This window comes from Nipponia nippon, unplaced genomic scaffold (genome assembly GCF_047370975.1).
Source record: "Nipponia nippon isolate SJK-2023a ecotype South Korea unplaced genomic scaffold, ASM4737097v1 scaffold_5, whole genome shotgun sequence".
NCBI lineage: Eukaryota > Metazoa > Chordata > Aves > Pelecaniformes > Threskiornithidae > Nipponia > Nipponia nippon.
Window position 1 is genome coordinate 21,078,490 of NW_028262369.1, and position 26,794 is coordinate 21,105,283.

A 26,794-nucleotide genomic window follows, 5' to 3' on the forward strand; every position below is an offset into this window, starting at 1 on the left:
ATTTTAGATGTGGCATTTAGAGGTGTTCAGGAGACCAAAATTGTTTACAGGTCTGAGGATGAAAACAGTGCACATGTTTGCCAGAGAGGTGGAGGATTTATGTAGATATAAATAATTTTAAAATCTTGACAAAATTAAGGGTGTTTTAAAACAGTGAAATAGTTTTTTGCTTTTTGGAGCATTCGAAGCATGCTGATTTAGGATAACTTATGAATTTTGCATTGTAATACTGTGACTTTCATTCACTAACCACTTGACTGATAGTAATCTGTGCAAAGTCCAGCCTTTAAGGGGATTCTTTGCAATCCAGCCATTTTTAGTTTGGTGTCACAAATATTTGGCATCATCGACTTTCTATATAAAGCTACTGGTTGGAGGGTGTCCTCTCCCAAACCACACGGAAGCAACCTTGGATTTATAGCTGGGCTGGGGGTCAAGAGCAAGTGATGAAGCTTCACAAGCACAAACAGACACCTCGCTGGGTAATTAGCCACTGTGCTGGATTAGCAGCATTAGCTGCTGCGTGGGACATCAGCCAGTGTAATCTCCTGGAAATAAGTTACATCTGTTTCTGCTAATTAATACACCTCACAGTAGTCACAGTGGTTTGCGTTTGGCAATATTATTACTTTTTTTTGTTGCTTGATGATGTTTATTGATGAGCTCTGCAGATGGTCGAATGGCCCGTTGAAGACCCTGCTACCTGTTGCAGTCCCCCTCTTTTCATTCACATATGGTTCAAATGTATTACTTATTCCTAATAACCACATTTGCACCTGGGATTTTTTTTTTTCATAAAAACTTTCTTTTGATTAACTGTCCTTTTTTTTTCTCTTTTTTTTTGTTTTTTTCTTTTTTTTCCCCACATTTGAGTGTTATTGTTGTGTCTGGTTAATCAGTCACAAGTTGCTTCATCCTTCTGACTAAAATGGGAAGAACAAGAGAAGAAAAGGATAGGAAATTAGGGTTTTCTTACAAGAAATCTTCATGCAAGTGCATATGCTAAAATTTATGAAAACTTTTGGAAAACATAACCATTTGTTATGCAGAAGGGTTTCCAGATGCTGGGGGATCTGATGATTGCAAACTGAAAAGTCATATAGATTCTCAATTAGTGGCAAATGGAGTTCATCACTGGTTTTAATAACCCTCATAAGCACATTTTAATTTTTCTATATATTTGTCATAAAAACTAATTGTTATGTCCAAGCCATAAAAAGAACAATAATCTATTTCTTATGCCATGTTAGTGATTTCTAGATATTATACAAGTTAATGAAATCAATATGCGTATTAGGAAAGCAAGGCAATAAATTATTCTGTCTTCAGAGAGAAATCAGTGTCTCACTTTATTTTTTTAAGTATCTACAGCAGACAGCTAAGGTCACAAAGGTCCCTAACCTGTCATTCCAGCAATGTGGGGTTCAGAGACGCAGTTGATGGTAACCCCACGGTGAAATGCAGCATCCTTGTCTGCTGCAGGCAAGCTGTCCCATGCCAAAAGGGTGAGAAGCCTCCAGTGGATGTACCGCTGGCCCCAGCTGCGTTGGCCACCTCCATCGCTGCCACACCTGGGAGTGAGTGGGGAACCGAGCCAGGGATCTGCTGCTGTGTGTTTGTGGAATAAATGGCTAGAGATTATTAGCCCAAGTCAAGACCTGATGAGTTTTTATCTCTGATAAACATCTCAAAAAAAAAAAAAAGCCACCACACGTATTTTGCATTTTCACAGCTAAATTTAGAGGCTTTTTTAAATTTTGAAAAGCAGATGTACAGAAAATATTACAAAATCTGTGTATACATGGAAAAAATTATGTATTCAAAGGTGGGCTCTAGGAAGATCTGGAGATAGTCACGCTGCCTTAGTGCCCTTCCCCAAGGGATGGTGTGTGCTGGTGGGAGGAGGAGCATGGTGTCCACCACCTTCTGCTGAGGATGTGCTGCCCGCACTGCCGTTATGTTCAGTGCCCACTGTGCCCCACGCTGCGGGAGGAGGAGGAAGGGGTGTGTTGTTGTCCAGGAGGGATTCATCAGGTTGGTGTGATCAGAGGGTCATCTGCTCCCAAATGCCAGAGAGAAACATCCGATCAGGAAATTAAAACACAGGGAGCCTGAGAAGATAATAATCCCCTCCTCTTCTGAGCTCTTTTTTTAGATTTTGGCTGTGAGTGCAGCTCAGCTAGTGCTTCCTGACTATTAATGGTAACAAATTACATTGAGATTGTGGTTTTTATTATCACCAAGGAGTCCCCAGTGCTTTACAAGATGGTTTGTACATCACAAACAATCATCCCCCCTCCCTGATGATGCGCAGCGAGGTCTCAGCAGCTCAGAGCAGCATCACACCGTCAGGGCTGAGGGCACCCGAACTGGTGGGTGGCACTGGAGTGGGGAGACAAGGACAAAGCTCACTTTGAGTGCAGAAACCCATTTAGGCAGTGTTCTGCTGTTCACAGTAGTTTTTGCGAAGATAGCTGTGGGGTCCCTCATGATGGCATATGCTGAGTGTCTCCATTTTATTTGTCTTCAAGGCCTTGAGATTTGGACTGCGGGTTATTATCACTTGTGAGCTGGTTTGGAGCTGCTTCTCGACGAGATGGACTAGTTCCAATGAATTGTACTTTAGTGGCATCAGGGTGGAATAAAATTATGATTGTTATTATTAACGTTATCATTATTATTTCACACTTGGTTTTATAGTCACTTGCTATTAAGGCTTGTCTGAACTTCATTCTCGTGCCATTTGTTTTAATTGCTTTGGAAACAGAAACGAATTTATTTCTCTCTGTTATAAACAGCCCAAGGGAAAATAAACATGTCGCTGTGTCCCTCATGCCACGCTCTATTGGTATGCACTTCTAATAAAGGTGATTCATTTATTTAACGCTGTAGTGGATATAAGCTTTGGTAAATATTTAAACAAAACACTGTGCAAACCAACTAGGTAAACAACTTTTTTGAGTATGTTCCCTGGGTTTTTTTCCTCTCCTGTAATGTTGACAAATTACTTATTAAAGCAGAGTACGATAACTATTCTCAATAAAGAACTGGAGAAAGGAAATAATGGAAAATGCTGAAATTTTCCTATTACTGGTCATTTACAGAAACCTTTCAGACAATGCATTCATCCAGGCACATGAAGGAAGGGGATGGTGGAGATTTAAAACTGCATAAGGATGGGCTTGCATGTGAGGATCGTACTGTAACACCGGGCATGTCGCATTGCCTGCATGACTACCTGTGAGGTTAAGTTATCATTTTTCTCTCAATTAATCAAAATTAAAGTAAGCAATGTTTTCTCTGGACAGAAAATGAAGCTTCACTGAAATGTAAATATTTTTCCAGAATGTTTAGCATCACTTCAAATTTCATTAGCAGAACAAAAAATAATAATTCATTTTTTCTCATTTGTTTTAGAAAACAAAAATCTTTGGCTTTGATTGTGATTTATTTTGACTCCCAGAAAATGATCAAAGGCTAAAGTGCATTTAATATTTGATGTGACATGGGCAACTCTTTAATTTGAAATTTGCAAATGGGGAATTGGTCCCAAATCACTCAAAATATTTCACTGGAAAATCAGACCATCAGGTGGGTTATAGGAAATCGGTTCTGCAACCTCGCAGTTACTTAGCCATCACTTAGCAATGACTCTTCAGCTGCTCCAGGTACCTGCAGGCGTTTCCTTCCATTGCTCTCCCACTGCAGTAATGCACTGTGCCTGTTGCCAGTGTTTGGCAGCATCAGGGATCCTATACCGTGCTGTATCTTACACAAACACCCTGGCACCCACTGTGCATTGCACGATTGCACTTATAGCCGCATTCATGCTGCCTCCTGTCAAGGGAGGGATTCCACCTTTGGGGCAATCCCCCCAGGCAACTCGCTCAGTCCCTTCACCCCACTGTCCCCGCAGTAAGGTGGTTTCATAAAACTATAGAAAGCAGAAGTTTAGTTTTGATTGCCTTCTCTAGTTTCTGCAAGCAGTCTATATACCTTGTCCTAAATGGGAAGGTATTCATTTAAAAGCATTGTACGAAAAAATGTTAGATGACTGTAAAGTGCTTTTCATTTTGGACCCTTGTACAAAATTTACTTGGGAGTTTCATTCGTCTTTCATCCTTGCTTGTTATCTTGTTTCTTATGCATTTCTTTAATCCATATACTGCATAAACATTTATTCACTGCTATATTTAATTTTTTTTCTGACCTTCACAGTTGCCATGTGGGATGGGTGAAAGACTCTAGTTGTTGACATGGAGAGCAATGGATTTAATCTGCACTCGAATCTCAGCATAGCAGATATTAAAAGCTAAATCTGCTTGTAGATCAGAGTCTTTAGAGGTATCATAAGAAGTACGTATGCAAAATAAACATTTTTAATTCTTATTAAATATTAACTTTCTGTTGTGATTATGCATATATATTCTAGTCATAATTAATAAATTCCACAGGTTTGTGTGATCTGTATGTAATGATCCCTAACAGTCAGTAAGTAGCAGAAAAATTAGCAGCATACCAACATACCAGAAATCATTATTTTTCTCAAACTGTGAGGTTCCAGAAATACTTACTATAGAAACCAATTTCTATCATGGGAAAGAAGATCTTCCTAGGAAATCATTGATAAAAATAAAATCTACATTTTTTCATGAGTACCAGATCATATTGTATCATTTCTGTAATTTTACAGAATTATATTATACAGCAGGACTGCAATTCTATGCTTACTCATGTGTTATCTTAGTTAATATATGGCTTGTATGCATTTATTTTCTAATTCTATTTTGGAAATGCATAAATGATGCAACCTGCTTGGTGTCATTGTAATAAGATTTACAGACATCTTCTACTAGATTTTATTTAATTTCCCCACTATAAAACCTAGATTAAAGAAGAGCCCAATCAATTAGAAAATGAACAAAGCACGTACTTAAGAGAAAATCACTTAATCTGCACTCTGCAAGTCTGGAAAATTCTCCATCTTCTACCATGTCACAGTTCACATCTTCCCTTAGAAAGACTGCAAAATTCCTGATGATAATTCTCAAAAAGAAACAAAAGCATGCACACTTCTTCTGGATCGGACTTTCCAGTCTTTAGCAAAGTCTGGAGAGGGTTTGTCCACTATGATCTTGTGTCCCTTGAGGCAAGGACAATGGGGTCTGTGTTCTGTAGAAAGCTGAGTACAGAAAATCATGGGGTATAAAAATAGGGCTCAAATACTGTGCTGTAGTCACAGAGCTTCCTGCCTGTGATTTCTTCTTTTTTTCTGTATTTAAAGCTCAGTTGTAGTTCTGTAATAGATCATCTAACAGGGCATGGGGAAAAAGAGTTCACTGAGATGCAGACACAAATAATAAAGTCAGAGAGGAAAGCACTGTAGTAGGTGGTTGGCAATTACCTCAGGAGGCTCTGTGGTGCTGCAGTGAAACGCGGTGGCCTTCCAGTGGGTGCACTGTGCTGCCTGCTGTTGGAAAAATGGTTGTGGAGCATGACATTGGGGAGGAATCATTACACCAGAGAGTTTCTGTCTCCCTAATAAAAATGCAATAGACCTTACATGTTTATAACCGCAGTCTCATATATAGTATAAACACTATTATAAAATACTGTACATTTAAAAAATTATATACAGATGTTGCGTATTTTAGATATAATGGATGGGGGCATGAAGTACTAGCAGCAAGGACTGTGTGCATTCATGTCCCGGAGGCTCCAAACAGCTGCAGGAAGAGAATTGATGGTGTTGATTTGCCCTTTGGGTGAAAAGATCCGACTCTGGGATTTATGGGAAGGAGTAGGAAATATTATTTAAAGGACCAAATTCCTTCTGTGTGCGTGGGAATGCCAAAAGCTGTTGTATCCGGCCTGTGCTGATTGTTGCAGGCAGCAGTATCAGAAAATGTGTAAAACAGAAGAAACCTGCCAGGGCTGTGCCATGAGGGCATTGCATTGCCCCCCACCCCTGCAGACCCCGCGGGGGGCTTGCTGCCTGTGGGGAGAGGGAGGTACTCCCCAGGCTGGCAGCTGCTCCTGGGGAGGCCAATGGTCTGCTGAAACCCTGACGCTCAAAGGGTGTTTGTGTGCTCTTGAGAGGAGGATTTTGCCTTCTGAGATTTGTATGGCTTTTAGGAATATGTGTGTTTGAATGTTAATGCTCCTGCAGAAGCGAAGGCTGAATCACGACAGACCAAGGCACTTTGTGACGCGCTGCCTCACCATAAGCGTCCCTTGCACCGCGTGCTCTCATTGCCCTCCACTGCAGCTCCGACCCTAAACAGCATCTTTTGTGCTCCAACGCTGCAGTTAAGTAGAGCTGCAGTGCGTATTGCAGGAGGGCTCTGAAATGTGGTGAATGGTGTTTTGCAAACTCCTGTGCACATTACTGTTTGCCTGTTCACAGTTAGAAATGCATAAGCATTTGCACAGATGGATTGGTCAACAAATTAATTCCAGTCCAAAAGAAATGGTCAGTTCAGCTGCTGAAAGCAGCATCTTCTCTCCCCCCTGCTGTGTTTATTGCTTAATTATGAAATTATAATTAGAAAAAAAATCAAATTACCATTGCAGACAGAGAGGTGGGGAGTGCAGCCCAGAATTTGGATGAAGAACTTAAGGTTATTGGAGATTCTGGAAAAGAGGCTATATAATACTTCCCTTTCACCAAAAAAAAAGTCACTCTATTGAAAAGCAAGCAGACGAAGATTCAGCTAAGGCAATATGAGCACAAAAACTATACTTGCAACACCTGGGAGGGATGAAGCAGGTGATTCCTTAGATTCTGGTGGTAAAATTGTCCTTGCCAAACTCCCAGATGTAACACTTCTGTACTTACAATACAATTCCTCTCACAGTTTTTAGATGTTATATTGGGATTGGCTATATTCTGTATATAATATGGGATTGATTACATTGTAATCTGAAAAGGAGTTGGCTACCATATGATTTAATAAATGTTACTATAAAAAGTGTAGGTCATAACTTGTCATCACCTTTATCTGGGGAAATCTTCTGAAGAAACAGAGCTGTATGTCCAGCCACATATGTTGTAATCCTGATACTACATAGACTTCGACTGGACATTTCAACAGGGGGAATGTTTTAAGAAACAAGATGGGTGCACTTATGCTGAGGCCCCAGATTATTTACCTGATAAATTTAAATTGTGCTGAAAATAAGACATCCTTTCCCTGTTTAAAAAGCAACAGCAGCTAAAAAAGCAGCTCTACCCTACAGTCATTCCCACTATGCTAGTAAGCTTTATTATGCTGCATCATTTATGTACACATGAATGTAACTGAGAATATAATTCCAGTCCTTGAAAATGAGAAACGAGACCCTGCAATGAACTATAGACTCAATGTCAATCCCCTGCAAAATAATGGCACACATAATTCCAGACTCCAGGAAGAAGTAGGAGCTAAAACATGTTGTCAGCCAGAGACTCAATTCTTATTAGCATCCATCAGTCAGGTTTTGGGGATAGCAGATCTGGTCAGAGAAAGCAGCTCCTCCAAACAGCCAGGTGAAAAGCAGGTCTTTGTTAGCCACTGGTGGGGAAGTTTGATTTGTGAAAGTCTTAACAGAGCTGCCATAACGTAAAACAGAGGATGCTGTTAGACGGAGCAGGCAGGTCCCTTCTGCGGCAGAGCCCCAGAGATGCTGCTGCTCTCCCTCCTGCTGGGGACACCAGTTTTTACCTATAAGATATGAAATTTTAAAGAAGAAATTAAGAGGAGGTTCCTGTAGTGCTGCTCAGGAGGGAATCACAGGTGGATGTGCAATAGGACCAACAGAAGCCTCCAGGTATTTATGTTATTCTGGTAGCATATGTAACTGGTATTTTTAACCACGCAGGAGATCTGTGCAGCAAGCCATCCTCATCCCTTCGGTGCCTCCTGCCCCCTCCCTCCTTCCATCCCTCCACAGCTGGCCACGGCAGGAGCTGAAGGGATAACAGGAATCATGGTCCAGGTGATAATGACTGCACAGGGAAAGAGGAAATAAGGCTGAGATAAAGTAGTGGGTTTACCTCTGTACACAGCACTGGTAAGACTCTTGCTAGGCTGTTATGCCTCATTCCACTGTTTGCATTTCAGGATGATTCAGATAGTCCTCAAAAGAGATAAAAAAATATTATCTAGGAAGCCTTACAAAAATTAAGCTTGTGGTGCCTAAATCATCTTCAGAGAAAGATGAAGAGGTGATTTATCACATTGTACAGGTCCTTAGTCATAGAAAAGATACTTGATAGTAAGGGGGATGTTCAGTCTTGCAGACAAAAACAAAATAAGATCTGATTTCTGAAAGCTGAATTTAGTGGGATGCAATTTTGAACTAAGATGCTATTTCCCGGCAGTGAGGGGGTATTTAATCGCTGAAAGTGCTTACCAGGCGTGGCAGTGTGAGCATCACCTGGAATTGCCAGAATAAGACTAGACAGCCTTCTAAAACATATACTTCAGTCAGGCTTCTGGGAAAACTTCTAGAGCCAGACTAAATTATCCTATGGCTCCTCTGGCCATATATTCCACAAATCTATTAATACGGTTGAATTTCATTCATATCAAATTCTGTGCTCCATAACCATGGCTTACATGTAGAATCACCAGGGGAAGATTTTCAAATTGTGTGCCATTAGAACATATGGTTTTATCAGAATTAAAATATTTGACAAAATACTATAGATTTGGGGTATGAACACAGTAGGCAAAACCTACAAAAAAGAAGGCAAGACTGACAGCCAGAGTTAATGGTTATCCTAAAACAAGGAGGAGAGAGAAAGAGCTGGAGCTGCAGGAGGAAATACAGGGCTGGGAGCCTGAGCATTAGGGAAAATATGCTGCTTTTTGTGAGAAGATGACACTTGAAAAGGAGGTGAGTGATAAAGAGCAAACAAAACCTTATGAGGAAAGGCAGAAGAGGACGAAGGCACCACTTGCATTAAGCAGCAGAGAAAAGAGTAGACCGTGTTGATCTTTGTCTTGGAAAAGAAATTTTGTTCGTCTGTGTGAACTGAATGAAATCCTATTATTTCAATTCTAGATTCCCGCCTATGGCGGGACTGTCAGTGTATTTTCTTTGGAAATTTGTATTTTTGGAAATTTGATTACAATTGCTTATATGATCCAGCTTTTCTGCTGAATCCACTCCTCTCACAGGACCTACAGTAGTTGTGCTGAAGGACCATCAGTAGAGCATGCCAAGAGCTCCTCATTCCCACTGAAATTAATGCTATCATATTTCTAATCTGTTTTTATCAATCACACTAATTAAATCAGTATACTGAACAATGAGTCGATATTTCACCCACCCATTTTCTGGTGATGCATACAGGAAAGAGACTGGATTAAGTGTAATCCTGACCCTGGCACAGCCTGAACATCAGGAGACCTCCTTTAACTTGCTTTAGTTTGTACTGGCCACCCAGGTGCCATCGTGGCAGCACAGCAGGCTCCAGCCACATCCTCTGTGTTTAGTGACAAGTTTAAGGAAAAAAAAATCACCTGGATAAATAGCATTAGGTGGCAGGTGTGAAAAATCCCTCTATGGTACTGCTTCAATAATGCCAGAACAGCAGCAAATCTCTCTCTTTTTCTACCTTCAAAGGTACAGAACCTCAAATAAGAAGTTTAATGCTGTTGGAAATCTTACACCGTAATATTTCCTTAATCTGGAAAATATTTCCACAGTTCCAAATAGATATTGCATCAGTAAATTGTATATATTTACTTGTGAGAAGAACTGTTTTGAGGTATTTGTTGCCTTCACTTGACTTTCTGGAAGTACGTTCATTCTTGAAGGATAAAGAAATAAGTAGCTCAGATTTAGGAAGGTATTTTTAAAATATTGTAGACTGACTAAAGCCACTGTATATGCCACATCACTCATGATACTCTGCTCTCAGATGGATTTCTGCATTTTGGACAGAATGATTCCTTACCAGCTGTCTTTAGGAAGTAGATTTATTTTTCATACTCTGTACAAAGAAATAAGAATTCCTTTCAATGTTTTGTCTATTGCCAAGCTGAAACATTAATGATATTTAACTTGGGCTGGGATGGGGGAGTGGGGGAGAACTGTATTAACAACGCCCCATTTCAGGGCATGGAGGACCCCGAGGAAGGGTCATGTCATGGCATAGCTGACATGGGGTTGGCGTGTAGGTGGCGGCTGTTCACGTTCTCCTTTAGGACAGGAGAGACTTCTGCAGAAGGAAGTTAAGTAACGGCTTCATTGCAGGGATCTGCAAAGAAATCTGGTTAATAAATTATCCCTTTACGTGGAAATAACTCTTCTGTATGTTTCAGCTCCTATAAATGGTCTATAATGACTGAATGCTTTTTCAAGTCATCAAGTGAAGTAGGGAAGAGTAGATTATCCCCTTTGTGAGTTAGACTATGGCAAATTTAGAAGTATATCTCTGTTCAAGTGATTGTGTAAACCTGCTTGAACTTCAAAGCAAGTAATACTGAACTTCACTGCTTTAGGAATTAGGGAGGATTCAGCCTTCCCCAGACCTTCATTTTCCCTAATGACAATGTTTCTCTGCTAATTAAAAATACTTTACATAGACTTTTAATTTTCTTTGTTCACAAATGCAGAGCCACAAACAAGCACTGAGAATTTCCAGCTTTATTAAGTCTGTCTGACCCCAACTCATTTCTACAACTGAAATACTTCCAGTCACTGGACCAGGGAAAGGGCTGGAGAACATCTGCAGGTGGAGATACCAAAGCACACAAAACTAGTCTGTGCATATGAAAAAGTTCTGTACTTTTAAAGTACATTGAAGAGATGCTAATAATGTATTCCAGGTTGCAAAGGCGTATGTATGGGTTCAGATGGTGGGATTTTGGCTCTGACAAATTGGAGCAAACCAGTGAGACAAGACTGTGGCATTCAGGAGGATAAAGCTCCGCTCGGACAGAGACTTTGATTAGGAAAATGGAATATCATAAACATTTTTTTTCTCATTTTATTGGTACCCGTTTACCTTGCAGAGCACTTTTATTTTAAAGCAATCATTACAGAAGGCTCCAAAACACCCACATGTAAGATCCGTATCTTTTACAGATATTTGTACAAAAATTTGTTATTTATCATATAGAGAATAGTGCTTTTCAGAAACATCAATAGGGTATGCCTTGTTACCTCATTGATTTGATTTCTATATCAAACGTAATAATAAGACAGGTAAAGAAATACATATTTCTTTAAAAAGAAACAATCATTCTGAAATTCAGAATTTCTGCCTTCCTTGCTGGGACCCTGAGTTCCTTTCCTCCCTGTGTAACATTACAAGAAGCAAAGCATTCCCTTAAGGGTAAGCCATTTAATGCTTTCCATCATTTTCCATCCATGTGGAACTCTGTTCTCTTATGCCCAGATGTATAAATAGTACAGAAAATGGAGTTTAGCGAAGAATTCTGCTGATGAAATGAAAAAAAAAACTAGCTTATTTTTTCTTAGCCATGTTGTTACTACAAGCCTAAAAGTAATACAAAGCAACTGAAACAAATGTATTTTAGTCTTCTCCGTGAACAGATATGACTCTCCAAGTACACATGGAGTAGATGTAATAGGAATCATTATTTTTAAAAGTACAAGTAAAATTTAATTTCATCTTCTTTTCAAACTGTCATGAGCAAGGTCAACCTTCTCTTAAACAAGCGCATCCATCAGTAGCAGTTTACTGGGAACTCGATAACAATACCTGCTTGGCACAAAATAGAGGAAATTGCTGCTTTCTTTTTTGTAGCATTTCGAATCCATGGCTGAGATTCTACAAATGTGATAGAAATATCCGTGGTCACACCTAAACAAGGTTTTTGCATAGTTATATTTTCAACAACTGCACCTATTTTTATCAATAATGACAATATGGGCATCCCAGCTCTCCTCAGCTATCCGTGCTCTGGCAGAATTGCACTGATTCAGCAGCTTTCCGTTACAATTTTCTCCTTGTTTCATTCCAGTTTCTCCGAAGATATTTCGTATTTCGAGTGACATCGTTGTGAATGAAGGAAGCAATGTTACTCTGGTGTGCCTGGCCACAGGGAAGCCAGAGCCTTCCATTTCTTGGAGACACATCTCTCCGTCTGGTAAGCACAAATATCTGTCCCCTAGAGCTTTCTGCAACGTTTCACCAGTAACAGGTTTTGCATTTTCAGTTTTCAGATGTGTGACAGCATCACTTTTGTATGCCTTAAAAAGTGTGTGCCTAACTAGACTTTTAGAAATTGAAAGCTTCTTCAGCTAAGATTAGTGAAAACTATAATACTACTGTAACACAGGAATATAGAAATAAAGGCAGCCTAAATATGAGTATATTTTTAAGCTCATTTTAACAGGCTGCAGACATTTATCAAACAATTCCAATTAAAACCAAAACAAGGAAATAGTCAAGAACACACAGGGGTCTCTAGAAGTAGGAGTGAAACTTAAAAACATTAACACATCATGCAATAGATTTAATTTAATGTAACTACCATTGAACCTTACAATTATTTCATGCTACAGCATAGTTTATTAGAATGGTTTTATTGAACAGACTAAATTATATGTATGAAAAATTGCAAACAAAATGGCATCTAAAAGTATAGTTTCTATTTAATGAAATGTTTCCATTTGTACTTTTAATTCCTCATAACATATTTAAAGGAAAACTTTTAGCTAACATTACAGGCATCTTTACATCATTTGGCTTGGTGCAGAACCACTGAAGCCAGCTCCCTGTGAGCAAAGCTGGATCTGTCACACTCAGAGGTGGGGAGACCCCTGCTCTGTCTCTCAGAGCTACTGGCTCTGGAAATCCTGGTGGGTTTTGTGTTTCTGAAAGGAGATACTCCCTGCTTCCAGATGGCTGTTGCATGCAAGACTGGTGCTGCACTGGTTCTTTTATAGGGAATCCACAATGATAATTGATTTTGCAGTGAAGGTCTCTGTTTGCTCACACGACTTTTATGAAATCCATGTAATTGCAGGGAAGAACGGTTTCATGGACTGTCACAGCTTACCGCAGTGTCTCATAATCCTGACTAACAGTTTGACTTTAAAGGCAAGATCTGAAAAAAAAAATTAACTTTTGACCTTTAAGAGAATGACAATGAATTCTGCTTGAAGTGTCCATCAAGGGACTAGGGAAAAAAATTCAGTTGTAGCAAAAAATGGATTTTAACTAAATGTCAAATAAAATTTTATTGGAAACTGTGGTGATACTTTAGAGTAATAGCTTAAAGCATTAGACTGTCTTCAGAAAGGAGCTGTTACAATTTTCCTGGAGAGAAAAAAAGCAGAAAAGGAGAATCAGTGCACTTAGTCTGGAGAAGTGGTCTGAGGAGGAATTCGATCCTCCTCATCTTGAATTCAGGCAAAATTAGTGCATGTAATCATAAGGGCTTTCAGTGAACCCCTTGATTTTGTGTCTTGACCAAAGGACTGAGAATGAGGACTGAGAGGAAAAGTGTGATTATTCAACTACAGACCCATTACACTTACCACAATGAGAACTGAAAATGAAATTTGAAGAAAAGACTAATCAAAGATGTCATGGTACAGGGAGAGTAAATCAAAGTGCTCATGGTGTAGTGATGATGTGCTCTTGCCAAGCACCTAGCACAGCAAAATGTGGGCAGACAGGTATGTTTTCTCACTGCTGAAGACATAAGGGCAGGCAGTTAGAGCCTGTGCTTTGTTTCCTTTCCGTTGCCCCATACCTGCTTCATTCTGCCTTCTCAGCCCTTCTTGGAAGCTTACATGAATAGCACCCATAGGAGACAGTAGCATGCATTTACCATAAGCTCGCTGTTTCATCCTCTCTGCTGGAGCATCTTGACCAAGTAGCTGGCAGGTAATCCTGCAAATCCTATACAACTTCTCCTTTCAGGACTTCCTTTGGGGAAGGGTAGTGTGTTGGACTGGTTTTGCCACAACCCTTACCCTCTCACCAGGAAGCAATAGGTTAGATGAAACACAAACATGGGCTTAACAAATTTGGTACTTAAAAAAAAAAAGGAAAATCACAGAATTGAACCACAGACTGGCTGAGGTGGGCAGGGACCTCTGGAGATCAGCTGGTTCAACTCCTGATCAGAACACGTCCAGCTGGATTTGAATATCTCCAAGAATGGAGATGCCACAGCCTCTCTGAGCAACCTGTGCCAGTGTTTGATCACACTTACAGTTAAAAAGCTTTTTTCATAGAATCATAGAATGCTTTGGGATGGAAGGAACCTTTAAAGGTCATCTAGTCCAACCCCCCTGCAATGGGCAGGGACATCTTCAACTAGATCAGGTTGCTCAGAGCCCCATCTAGCCTGTCCTTGAATGTTTCCAGTTTCCAGTGTTTCACCACCCTCATCGTGAAAAATTTTTTCCTCGTGACCAGTCTAAACATGTTCATGTTTAAATGGAATTTCTTGTGTTTCAATGCAAGCCCATTGCCTCTTGTCCTGTCACCAGCACCTCTGAGGAGAGTCTGGATCCACCTCCTTTACACCCCCCATCAGGTATAGGACCCCCAGAGCCCCTCCTCCCCAGGCTGTGACCCCACCTCCCTCAGCTGCTCCCCAGTTCAGATGCTCTGGCCTCTTCATCACCCTCATGACCCTGCACTGGATTTATTCCAGGATGTCCATGTCTCTCTTGTCTGGGGGGAGCCTCAGGACATACATGTATAATTCATCGTAAAAACAGTGGGATAGGCAGCTACCTCAAGAATCATTATTAGCCTAGTTCTAATATTCCCTGCCCATGGCAGGGGAGGTGGACTAGATGATCACTGAAGGTCCCTTCCAACCCAAAGCATTCTGTGGTTCTATGACTTATCAAAAAAGAAAGAATACTGATGCAGTTAAAGTTGCTACAGACACACTTGGTTTCTACCCCTTTCCTGGTGATTTGCACACCCTTCCCTGCCCCGTGGGGGCTGAAGGTCAGTGGCTTCATTCTGGTGGGGGGTTGTTATGGTGTGTTGTCAGCATCCAAGATCCCTCAGGGGGAGGAATATGATGTTCACATTGGTGGTTTGTTCTTCCTCCCTTTCAGATCCATTTTGGGTCCTTTTTAAATGTTTGCTATCACCCTTTTACACCTTTGTTCTTTCTTCATTGCTCTGCAGCTCCACATTACATCCTAATTTACTGTTTGCAGTGCCTTCTATGTATGTTCAATATCATGCCTTTGTTCTCTGATATGCCTAACCCCCACCTTGATCAGCTCCAAATCTGCATTTCTTTAACTGGCCATGGGTGAGCTGTTCACGGCCGTGGGGTCTCCTGTGGCAGCCTCTGCGCATCCCTACCCACCCTGTGCCTGCCCTCCTCTGCGCCCTGTCCCGTGTCCCTGCTTCTCAAGCTCCAGCTCCCACACCAGCCTTGTGTAATAGTCATAAATACTTCATTACACACAGAATAACTGGTCGCTACTGCTGACTGTATAAAACTATGGTCATATCATGGAAATGCAAAGATGAAACAGATTAGCCAGAGATGCCTGCTCAGTTGGAGGAAATGCTGCCCCAGCTGAACCAGGCATGACAAAGCTTCAGGCAGGGCGGGACAAATCCAGGCAGAGATGCTGTGACAAGCCTCAGTGCTGAGGCCTTGCAACCTCATTGCAAACACTACATTACAGGGCTGCATCATTACAAAACCCATTTCATCTGAGAGGTGAGCACAGATGCGGCTGTTGCACTGGGACATGCCTTAATGTCCCCTGGTTGATTAATGGACAGAACTCTGTCCAGAGTGGGAGAACACAGGATCCAAATAACTTTTTGTTCAAAAAATCTTGCAAAATGTGACGGAAACAAAGATACAATTTACAGAATATCTTCTGCCTGCTGGTCTACCAAATAAAAAAGAATTTTTCCATTTCAGTAACACTGTACCACTTTTGTGCTCATGTGTATGTTCTGGTGTACAGACAGTTATAAATGGCACTCAAATCCAATTAAATATCAGTCTGGCAAACAAGAGGCCTGGATTTATTAGAAAACAAAATGCAGGAGAGTTGAAAACACCAGATTCCTGTAACAGTTTATATTCTGTCTGCAGCAAATTACCTTTATCTCAACATAAGGTGCATCTGCACTTTATAATTTCTACCAGTTTTCTCCTGTAATTCCCAGTGGCACTAATGAGGCTTACATGCAAGCATCACATCTAGAATACAACACTAAATTATATTAACGAATCATATTTAGAATATTCTGACATTGTTTGTCAAAGCTGCTACTAAAAGATAAGAAACTGAAATCTCTGAATACAAATTATTCAATGTAGATTAATTCCAAAATATTATCATGATTTGCATCAATGCAGCCTTTACTTGGGTAAGGTCGGATTCAATTTTTTTGAACAAGAGATAAAATGAACCTTTTGTAGGAATAAAAATAAAATGTATTTAGAGGTGATTTTTAACTTAGTACATAAATTATTGGCCTGGAATCTTTATTGTGCATGTTTAACTTGTAGTCATTATGTAAATGCATTCATTATATAAATATTCATTATACAAACCCATTATGTAAATCCACAAAAATCTACACATTCAGCATAACACCATAAGGAACATGGGGCTGTAGTTTGTAATCTGAAAATCTTCTATTGTTGAAATGTCATCTGAATAAATTGCAGGTATTACTTATTTTGTTCTGACATTTAAGAGCAAAGTGCAGCATCAATAGTTTAAGAATGAAACCAGAATTTTAAAGAATTAAGGTCTGCTTGAAACGTAACTCCAGCTTTTAACACTTGTATTCACAGTGTGTGTGTGTCTGTTACATTGCTGTTTCTGAAAAGCAAGCTCTGCCAGTGTTGCCACGAGAAGTAACAACAAAAGCCATTCAGAAATCTTTTGAGGAAATGTTACTGCTTTGCAAATTTCGGGTGCTGTATGTCAAAACTCTTTTCCACTTTGGTTTTGACAAACCTTCCAAAGGCAAGTTTTCCCAGCCACAGAGAGACCGATGGCTGGGGATGCTCAGGTGATGTCTGGCCAGGCGGCCGTGGTCAGACCGCTGAGCCGAGTGGAGGCCAGCAGCAGAAGCATGCACTGCCTAAGCGCTTTGCTGCTTAGGACAGGCTTACTAGGAAAGTCTGAAATTTCCTGGGTTTATCTAAACACAAAATAGGTTAAATTCCATAGTTTCAAAAAGTCTTATGGAAAAAGCAAAACTTTTTCTACCTAACTCCCTTAAAACAAAATGACACTTCTTGAAAGTTCACACCATAGTCTAATATTCAGGGTATAGAAGTTTTTCATTTGGTTATATATGAATTAAGCAAATGGAGAGAAGTGGGGTATCTTTCCACATCCCAGCAGGTTGTTTTGGCAGTCGCTGCTACAGCACATTCATGGAAGAATCAGAGCGGCTGCTCTCTCTCATGGGTGGAAAGCAGTGAGAGCTAGCAGAGCTACCAGAGCAGATGGGATGATTGGTCAGATGTGTACAGTTATGTTTTGCCAAACTAGCTAAATATCTGGGTGGATGCTGGGAAAAACAAGGTGCTTCAAATGAAGCACATCTGCATTTAGACAACAGTGACCAGGATGGCTCTATAGCAAATGTAGAGAAAGAGAGGGGCATAAAGAGATTGCAAGAGTAGCCTCACCTTTGGCTTTGTTCAGAGTGCTTGGCTTTGCAATTGTAATATTTGCCACAAGTGCTGCTAGGGGAAGTTTCATATGTTTCAAACAAATATTTTCATTCTAGTCGGTTTGTGTCGGCATCGTGTTTTCACCGAGGACTCACACGCAAGGCTGGGCTCCGCACATACCCTCTGCAGCACCAAGCAAGGTGCAAGAAGTAAGGGCAACCAAGAGATTCACCTCAGAAGTGCATTCCTGATCCAAACTAAAATGCTGATATGGATGCACCCAAAGTGCATGAACTCCATCCACTCAAATGAAGGAAACCTGGTGGATGCTCTCCTGGAGTGAACCTCGCATGGTCCTGCCACGAGTGGGAGTTCAGCCCACACAACCAGGACAGATCTGATCCAAAGTAAAGCTACCCCAGACCTCAGACAGCGTGCACATTAGGTCCTCAGCATTGTTTTAATCTCCACATCCACTCCTATTATGCTGCATTACCTGCTAGCGTAGAGACTGAGCATCGCTGGCTCAATAAGGAGACTGATGTACTGATGTGCATTTTGCTAGCAGGTTTCACAGCCACTGGCTGCAGGCAAAAAAAAGAAGAAGAAAATAAGATTGAGACATAGGAATCTCCTGTTTTATTTGTAGTTGTGTGTAGTGTGTGGCAGTGTTTCCTGACCATACCATCCCACCTTCTCTGGCTTATTCGTATTGAACAGTCCCCCTCTGCCTTTGTAACAGCTCAGCCTGGATCCCCAGCATCATCCCTGATGACTTCTAGTTTCGTATTTTCTAGTTCTTCCCTGCTATCTTGCCCTTTTCTCACAGTTTTATCCCCATTGCTTCCAGTTTAGTTTCTAGTTATTTTCCTAAAACATGATAAACTGAATGTATGCATATGCATGCATTTGGGAGAGCAGATTTTCAGAAATTATGAATTTAGCTGAATGAAGACACATTTTCCCATGTCGAGTGAAAGGCAAATCCCTAGCATCAAGACACTCTAGTTGTTCATTCAGTCCTGTTTTCAGAGAATGGTGACACTGAAGCATTTCCAAATAACCCAAGAAACCCCCCAAAAAACCCTCTAAGAACTGTTTAGCATATGCAAAATAACAGATTTTTCACTAACACTGAGGAAAGCTACACTTATCCAGAAATTAACCTGAATTTAGATTTGAACATATTCACATGATGACTCCTCTCCTTCTCTAACACATTTCATTTGCCGCTGGGGCATGTGTGCATGAGTGTGATATGACTGAACTGAATCTAATGCCCTTCCTATTGTTTCTGGACAGCCCTAAAGCTGTGAAGATGTATTGCATTAATGTATCATCATAGCAATGTCGTTCTGACAATATATTAGTGTAATACATCTTCAGAGCACTCAAATGATAGCACTGTCTGGGAAGAATGAGTCTAAGAGCCGATTCAATTCAATTACAGGACAAAAGGCAAGGCTAGTCCCTGAACAGGCAGAGTGTGATTCCTGCAAGACCCTTCCTGAAGCAAACTGCTACAGAAAGCTGATATTGGAGAGGGAGAAGCAAAGAGGCTTTTTTAAAACTTCTAGCTAAATCCTAAGAAACAAACAAAGCTTGATATGAGCAAGCTAATGTCAAATATTTTGTTCCACTTGAACTTCTGCTGGAGAACCACTCTTTTTCAGGTGTTATCCACACCTGACAGAAATAAGAAGTATTTTGTTGAAGTGCAAGTACTCTGAACCTGGATTTTCAGGCTGAAAATACTTAACTGACATGAATTATTATCAGATTTCCAGGGCTTTGTGTGTTTACAAAGTGTGAGCTCATCTTTTAAAATGTTCCGTCTCTTGCTTCAAAATAGTTCTAAAACTGAAAGTTCTAGAAACAGAAGTTTCTGGCTTGTGTCTTCTGTCCTACTAAATTATAAAAATCGAACAGATATCATTTCTGGTGAGGGTTATTTTACACCGCTGTCTCCCTCTAATATCTTTGCAATTGTGCATGATATAATTTTTGATCTATGAGAAGCTGCTCTCATCCACCCTCCGCTTAGCTGCTGCCTTTGCACAGTGAAGATACTCCCAGCACTAATGAAGTTATGTGAAGGATCTCGCTATCAAACCACATTTTCCCAACTTTGTAATTGAAAGCCCAATTAGCAGGTACTTCAAACAGCCAGGCAATACTGCCATCTGAAAAGACCTCTTTCACTCGAACTGCTTTGTCCAGATAGCTTAAAATTGGTGATTATTGTTTCCTGGTTCATGGGTTTGGGTTTGCAATGCCTGGAGTCGCTGTTCCGTTGTCTCCCTTACCAAGTGATCCCATCTCACTTCCCCAGCAGCTTGGTAAGAGCCCTACAAGTAATGAAGGGTTTTCTCATAGTGGAACTATCATTTCATCAAGGTGACGTCCTGCAGGAGATGAACCTTTGAGGCTGGACCCGGTGACATGCTTACGGGCTGCAGGGTGGAGTGAGCTCCCGCCCAACTTGAGATGTGGCAACCTGAATGGCAATGACATGCAGCCACCTTTCCTAAATGGAGGTAGATTTATTGCTGCATCAGACCAAAAGTGAAGCTAGTTCCCTTTAGGTGTCTAAGAAGCAGAATGTAAAATAATTCAGTGATTTAACCTGATCAGCAATGACAGTGATATGCCTCCCTTATGCCATCATTACTCATCTTGCAGGCAACAGCTTCATTACAGGTGCTAGCACTGTGCTTCTCAGTCAGGTGAAGCATTACCGGACTGAGCCGAAACATCTGTTCCTTGCAACTGAGCTGGAAGTGTTTGGAGACAAGCCAGGAAACCTTCAGAGATAGACCAGGGCAGGGACGATCAGCAGTGACGGGCTAAGACTGACCGTGATCAGGGAGGTTTTACTTGTGCGGTGGAGGCAAGGAGAGGACATAAGCAGGGGACTCCTGCACATAGCTGTCCGCTCCTTTTCCACTCCACTTAGTCCCTGGCATCTGTTGGCAATGTCTATCCCAGCTTCAGGAGGAGGGAAGGACAGGGCTGTGCTCTCAGCTGTCCTGAGCCACCAGAGAAACTTGCAAATTGCCTCTTGGCTATGTGTTGTAGATGTTGGCACCAGCTGGTTTCAGAAGTAATGCCTTTGATGCCAGCATATTGCGCTGACAAAGATAACGTTCATTTAAGGCTTGGATGCCTTTGGATTTTACAAAGCTTTCATGTCCTGCTCCTAGACTGGGTTTGTGGAGAACACCGCTTCTTTTTCTGCCTTGACGTAAACTCCACATTCTGTGTCATTTGAGGAAGCTGCTCAGTGCTCAGCTCTAGGTTTACAGCTCTGTGTTGCAGTAATTTACACAAGTAAAAGTACTTACTTTGCATTTTTTATTGAACAGGGATGCCTGCTTCTCCAAATCAGCTCTGGCTGGGGCCCCCAGGAGTCAGGAAATCTTCCAGTCTGGTGGTCTGACACGTTTCCCTGTTAGCACCAAAGGCATAGCACCAGGGCTTTGGGCTGCTGCTCACACCAGCTGGGGCTGGCTGACCAATTAGTTTAGTTGCAGAAATCCATGCTATTCATCCAGCAGAGGATGCGCTACTGCAACGCTCCCCTCTTGGCACACAAAGCTAGTTGGGTGGTTGAACACCCTAAATGCAACAACTTGCAGTGCTGCCCTCTACCAGAGCGCTTCCTCAGCTGCAAACGTGCTGCAAGCAGCTGGTCCTGTGCATGGCTGAGCAAGACCTCCCTGGAAAACACCCAAAACATGTGTCCCCTGGGACATGGGCTGCCTGGGTGGAGGACTCAGGGTCCTTCATCAGCCCTTAGGCGAGAAAAATGATGTGCATAGGAGAGCTAAATATCACACTGATGGGCACATGGTGATTGCATAGATGGATTGGTCCATGCTACAACCGTTTGGGGACTTGAAGTTTTGTGATTAATATTTTATACGAATTTAATGGCCTGGCTCATGATCCTGAAGGGAAGTTTTTCAGTTGGTAAAGGCATCGCATGTCATTAAATCAACAGTTCCCTGATATCAAACACACAGCTGGCAGCTTCCCAAGAACTCAAGGGGAAATGGTCTGGAGCTCTACGTGGAGTAAATGAGGGGATTAATTAGCAGTTTAAGGACAGCAGTGCAAACAGTAGTACTCCGTATAAACTACCTGTTGTGATTCTTTCCTTTGCCTTTGGATAAACAAAAAATAAGGAACCTCCAAAATCACACCTCTCCCATACAAAAGAAGATGCCTTTTGGCTTCAGGTTATGGGACTTTTTGGCCTTTTTTTTTTTTAACGATACTTGTAAGTACCATTCTTGGGACATATGTGCAGTATTAGGATCCAATTACGTGACATTCAGTATCACAATCCATTGCTCTAGGGTCAAGTGACATTGCACTGTCTGTGGTCAGGGGGTTTCTGAGGAAGGCTTCTCAGAAAAATATCATTTTTATCAGGACCATTCCAGAAGTTTGAGCATCCCTTCAGGAACAATTAAAGGTATTCCTAGAATCCTCATGTCTTCTTAAACTCTTTAAATAGCCTGAAAAACGTTCTTGTTAAAATACAGTTGTCAGGAGAAGAATATTCAAACTAAGATGGTCAAATAATTGGGTCTTTGTGAAGGAACTGAGAAACAAGAGTAAGATTGCAATCTTAGCAAAATACAGAGGTTTAAACTAAAACCATACAAAAGCATTGCACAGAAATAAGTATTAATTTTTTGATGATTTTATAACAAATGGAAAGTATTTCTCGCTTTTCAATAGAAGTAGACGAACTCATTTATAACTCATAAAATGCTATGAAAATTAGAATTTTAATACATGCTTAGTTTATTCCCTCAGATATTAGTTCATTTTTAATTGAGAAATACTGCACTTCTGAGTGAGCAATTTATGAATCATAGAAGATACTTCAGTGCAACAAAATCTTTAATGTTCAAAACCAAACCAGGCAACTGTAGATTTCACCCTCTTTCCCCTTCCTTTGATATAATGTCCCTCATGAGTATTTTGGGAGAAGACTGGTCTTTTGAACACAGTGTGCCAATTTTGGGGCTTGCACAAATTTTTAGAGAAAAGTAACAGATGATCTCAAAACTCCAATGAGATGCTCTTATTTTCTATTTTACTTTCCAAATACTCTGTTAAATTTTTTTTATTTTTGTTACTATTATTTCTATCTTGCCCCACTGGGTGGGTGGTGGTACTGAGGTGGTGGCTGAAGCACTTTGTGACAAGCATGTTTCAGCCTCTGGGGACAACCCCTCTGGGAGGGCTGCAGGCAGGCAGACAGGCAGGCAGGCAGACAGGCAGGCAGGCATAAAACCCAGGCTTGGGCAGGCTGGTGAAAGCAGACGCTCCAGGGAGGTGGCAGCCACTGAAACAGCAGATGCCACATTCATCCCGAACATACCTACAGTACCTTCTGTTTTATTTCCCAGAATAATTTCTTCTGGGCATTTTTATGAATAAATCATATTTTAAACATATTAAGAATTCTTTTTAAAATGCACATTTTACAAAAAAATGGTGTAGCTTTTGAGGGGTATGAAGAAATATGGAAAAAATAGTCATTAATGGTTCATTTAACTCTAGTAATGCCACGAGTTTCAACAAACTGCAGACAGAAAAGTCATATAAAATGGAAAGGATCAACAAATGTATTTGAGCCAAATATATAATCAGTAGAAAAATAATAGGCTATCATTTGCAGTGCATCATTTTGATATAGCAACAGGAGGAAGGAATGTTATAAAGCCATCAGACATGAGTAAAGCTGTGACCGCAGTCCTTTACCCCAGGGTGAATGCCTGCGGGGCACCATCTGGGCTCCTCATGCCCCCCATCTCTCCTGCTCCCCAGCCCCAGGGCTCTTGCACCCTCTGGTTGACTAATGGGTGGACCAAGTCTCTTCCGAAAGCCACTGCAGAGATGGGGCTTTATTGGGAATAATTATCCCCTTCCCAAGAGCCAAATCCCCACATTAAGTGCTATGAATTATAAATAAGCTCAAGTGAGATTTAATTGTGTAGCTTTCTTGTTAAAAAGATCATTGCCCTCTTCTTCCCTACATGGTTTGAATTTTCTGTTGTGCAGAGGAAGGGTTTTTAGGCTGTTTTCAGACTGAAGATGTTCACATTCAGCTATTTGCTGCAACAGACCCAGCAGCCTCTGTGTAAGAGTATCTCTTGTAAACTCCTCTCCTGCCAAAGGGTGCTTTGCATGTCGCGATACAGAGAGATGATCTGCCTGCTATGGGTTGTGGTCTTCCAGTGAAAAAAACTGGCATTTGCAGCAGACTGCACTTATACCTCTGCCTTCTGCAGGCAGCACAGAGTTTTGAATGGATCCACAAAACTCAGAGTGCAGTCTGATATACATGAAACTAAATATCCAGAAGACATAACCTGCAGACAAACCTACTATCTCAAGTGTTTTTTTCTCTTCCAAAGTAACATCTGGTTGACCGTATCTTCTCCTCAAGTATTAAAATGGAGCTGGCTCTCCTTTATATTAATACTCAGCTGCTAAGGGAGAAAAGTCAGTCCATATTCTGGAGTATAAGCTGATCGTGTGTCCCCTGGCATGAAGTCTGCAAAGAGAAAATTCAAACTTGCTCCAAAACATCATAATTCCATGAATCTCAGACACATAGTGCAGCATGGCAATGGTTCTGTGCAGGGACAAAAACTGATGTAACTTTAGAGAATGAGGAAAACTAACTGTGACAGCTTCTTTTGTAGGACCAACCTCTACCCTGTACACACAACATCGGTTGATAACTGGCTGAGATTTACATTGCCCATACTATGAGCATGCACACAGCCAGCTCTCCAAATGCTTCTCTCTGTACCTATATATTTCACATACAGATGTAACATTGTTTGTCTCCACCTCTGAAACTTTTAACTTTGTCAATCTATGTTCACATCTCTTTTATCAGGATGCCTTTCTTACAAAATTGCTCTACTTGCCTTTCTTGTTTCATGTCGTCAGCTGGGAGATTTCCTCCAGCCCTCAATTTGTCTGTCAGTTTTGAATATTTTTTTCTTTACATTTTATCTGATTTTTCTTTTCAAACATAGAGCATGGCTTCTCTAAAGCTAAATGGCCTTAAGTGATCAATGTTTAAATGGTCCCTAATGTGATAGGGCCATTCTCCTAACAGACAGTGAGCTGTTCAGATTACCTGCAGTTCCTTGGAGAGGACTATACACTATTCAATTACAGCATTTGGTGTAACTTTAAACCCAGAATCCATAATGAGTAGTAGAAATGGCTTCAGACCATTTTTCTGGGTGAATCCAATTGTTTAGACTTTATATTGTTCTCAGCATCCCACAGCAATTCATGTCCAGGTGCCTCCTTGCACCCTTGATCCTGTATCTCCTCCCAGCCTCTGAGATCAAAGAGGACCTTATGGATTACGGGCCACTTAAAGCACCTGGTGATAATCAGATGGCATCGTGATGGCATCATCACTGGACACCACCTTCTGCTCTCTCATACTGAGCCCAGTCCTCATCGTTGAGGCAGTACATGTGAGGATGAGTCCATGTTGGGATCTTTGCACCCCCTCTCTTTTGGAGACAGTTCACTAGGCTCTGAGCAGTCTCTCATGTGCACCTCTGGAGTGTTCCGAGTCCATGATAAACCAGGACTGGCATCAGCTCAGCCTCGTGCTCCCCACTCTCCCAGTCCTATGAGGGTCTTCACTCTCTGCTGGAGGATGAGGTGTCTCAAAGATTGGGCCATAAAAGCCAGTTCTGAGCACTGAACAGGTTTTACAGTTCATAAACTGGGGCTGTATTGTAGTTATTTAATATCCTAGTGAATAAGGAAAAAATAAAATCCCCCTTGGCTCAGATGAAGTCCTCAAGAGTTTTTCAGAGCTACCCTGGACTTGCACCAGATTTTTCCTCTGACTGACTTATGTTTAACACCAGGGGAGGAAAATGCTACCCTTGCAAAACTCATCTGTCCAAGCCTTTGAGAACTGGTCCATATGACAGTGTGTACGTGTGCTACACCTGATGCCAGATACCATATGCATGGTAAGAAAACACAGTTTTAATTGTGTACCCTCCTGAGGAATAACAAGTGTGATGATTTGTCAGGCATCATATCACAGGCAGTAGCAGAAAATAGATTCAAGCTTATTTTCCCAGACATTTCCTTTCCTGGTTAGAGAACCTAATCCTGTAACCTAAGATATCCAGAGCAGATTACTTACATATCATTATGTGTATTAGTAAGTCTCATTAAGTGATCTTCTGAAAACCCATCAGGAATTGCCTTGGACATGAGGCACTCTCATATTTATGTTTCTTTTACTTCAACAGTTTTTTCCCATCTTTGATCAAAGATCTTGGCTGACACAACCTCAGGCTGATGGTCTGGTGCTAATGAACCTTCCAGATTTCTTTTTCTCAGATACCAAATCTGATAAGTCTTTTGGCCGTATGGCCAGGAAAGCCAGCCAGACACATTCCTCACATCTTGATAGGGTCCATAAAATGCACATGGTCTGCAGAAGGACAGAGCAAGGTGTGGTTACCCCAGGCTGTGAGACATCACAGAAAACAACAGTGAGAAAACTGTCTTCATTCACCAATGTTTTCATACACAATTTTTTCTCCCTACTGCTTTTGAATATTCTTTTTTGAGCTGGATGTGCATGCAATGTAACATAAATACGCTTACATATACTTATGCATATGTCTTTCACATAACACGATTTAAGTTCTCCCACACAGCCATGGGAAATCTCTAGAACTAAAAGCAAGCTGAAGAAGATGAAATACTGTGCAGATGAATAGGAAAGATGAAACGCAGTATCTGTGTATTCCCTAAGAAAAATATTTATCTCTAATATTTACTAAAAGCTTTCTTATATGATCTGGATGCAAAATTTCTGGGGACATGAGTGTTTAAAAATGACTTAATTTTAATATTTTCAAATATGTATGTGAGTTGCATAAAACACATGGGGTTTATAGCACTATAAGAATGCACGCATGGTTTGCAGCATAAATTAGGTTAATAGCTCAGCATAAGATCTCTATAAATAAAAGAGTTATGAAAAGTGCTGATTGGCATTTTTGCAAATCATTCCAATAGGAATTATTGTGGGAACTACCACTAAGTTTCCACCCAGCAGTACTGATGCATTTGAGCTGTAGCAATTTGTTGTGCTGCCCTCT

The 26,794-nt window shown here is 40.9% G+C and overlaps 1 protein-coding gene across 1 annotated transcript in view; it reads left to right on the forward strand.

The window, feature by feature from the left end:
- Positions 1–26,794, forward strand: part of NEGR1 (neuronal growth regulator 1) — a 325,509-nt gene that overhangs the window by 173,220 nt on the left and 125,495 nt on the right. The window contains exon 3 of the mRNA XM_087730632.1: positions 11,982–12,107. Within this exon, the coding sequence (XP_087586758.1) occupies positions 11,982–12,107 (126 nt within the window). The remainder of the gene's footprint in view (positions 1–11,981; positions 12,108–26,794) is intronic.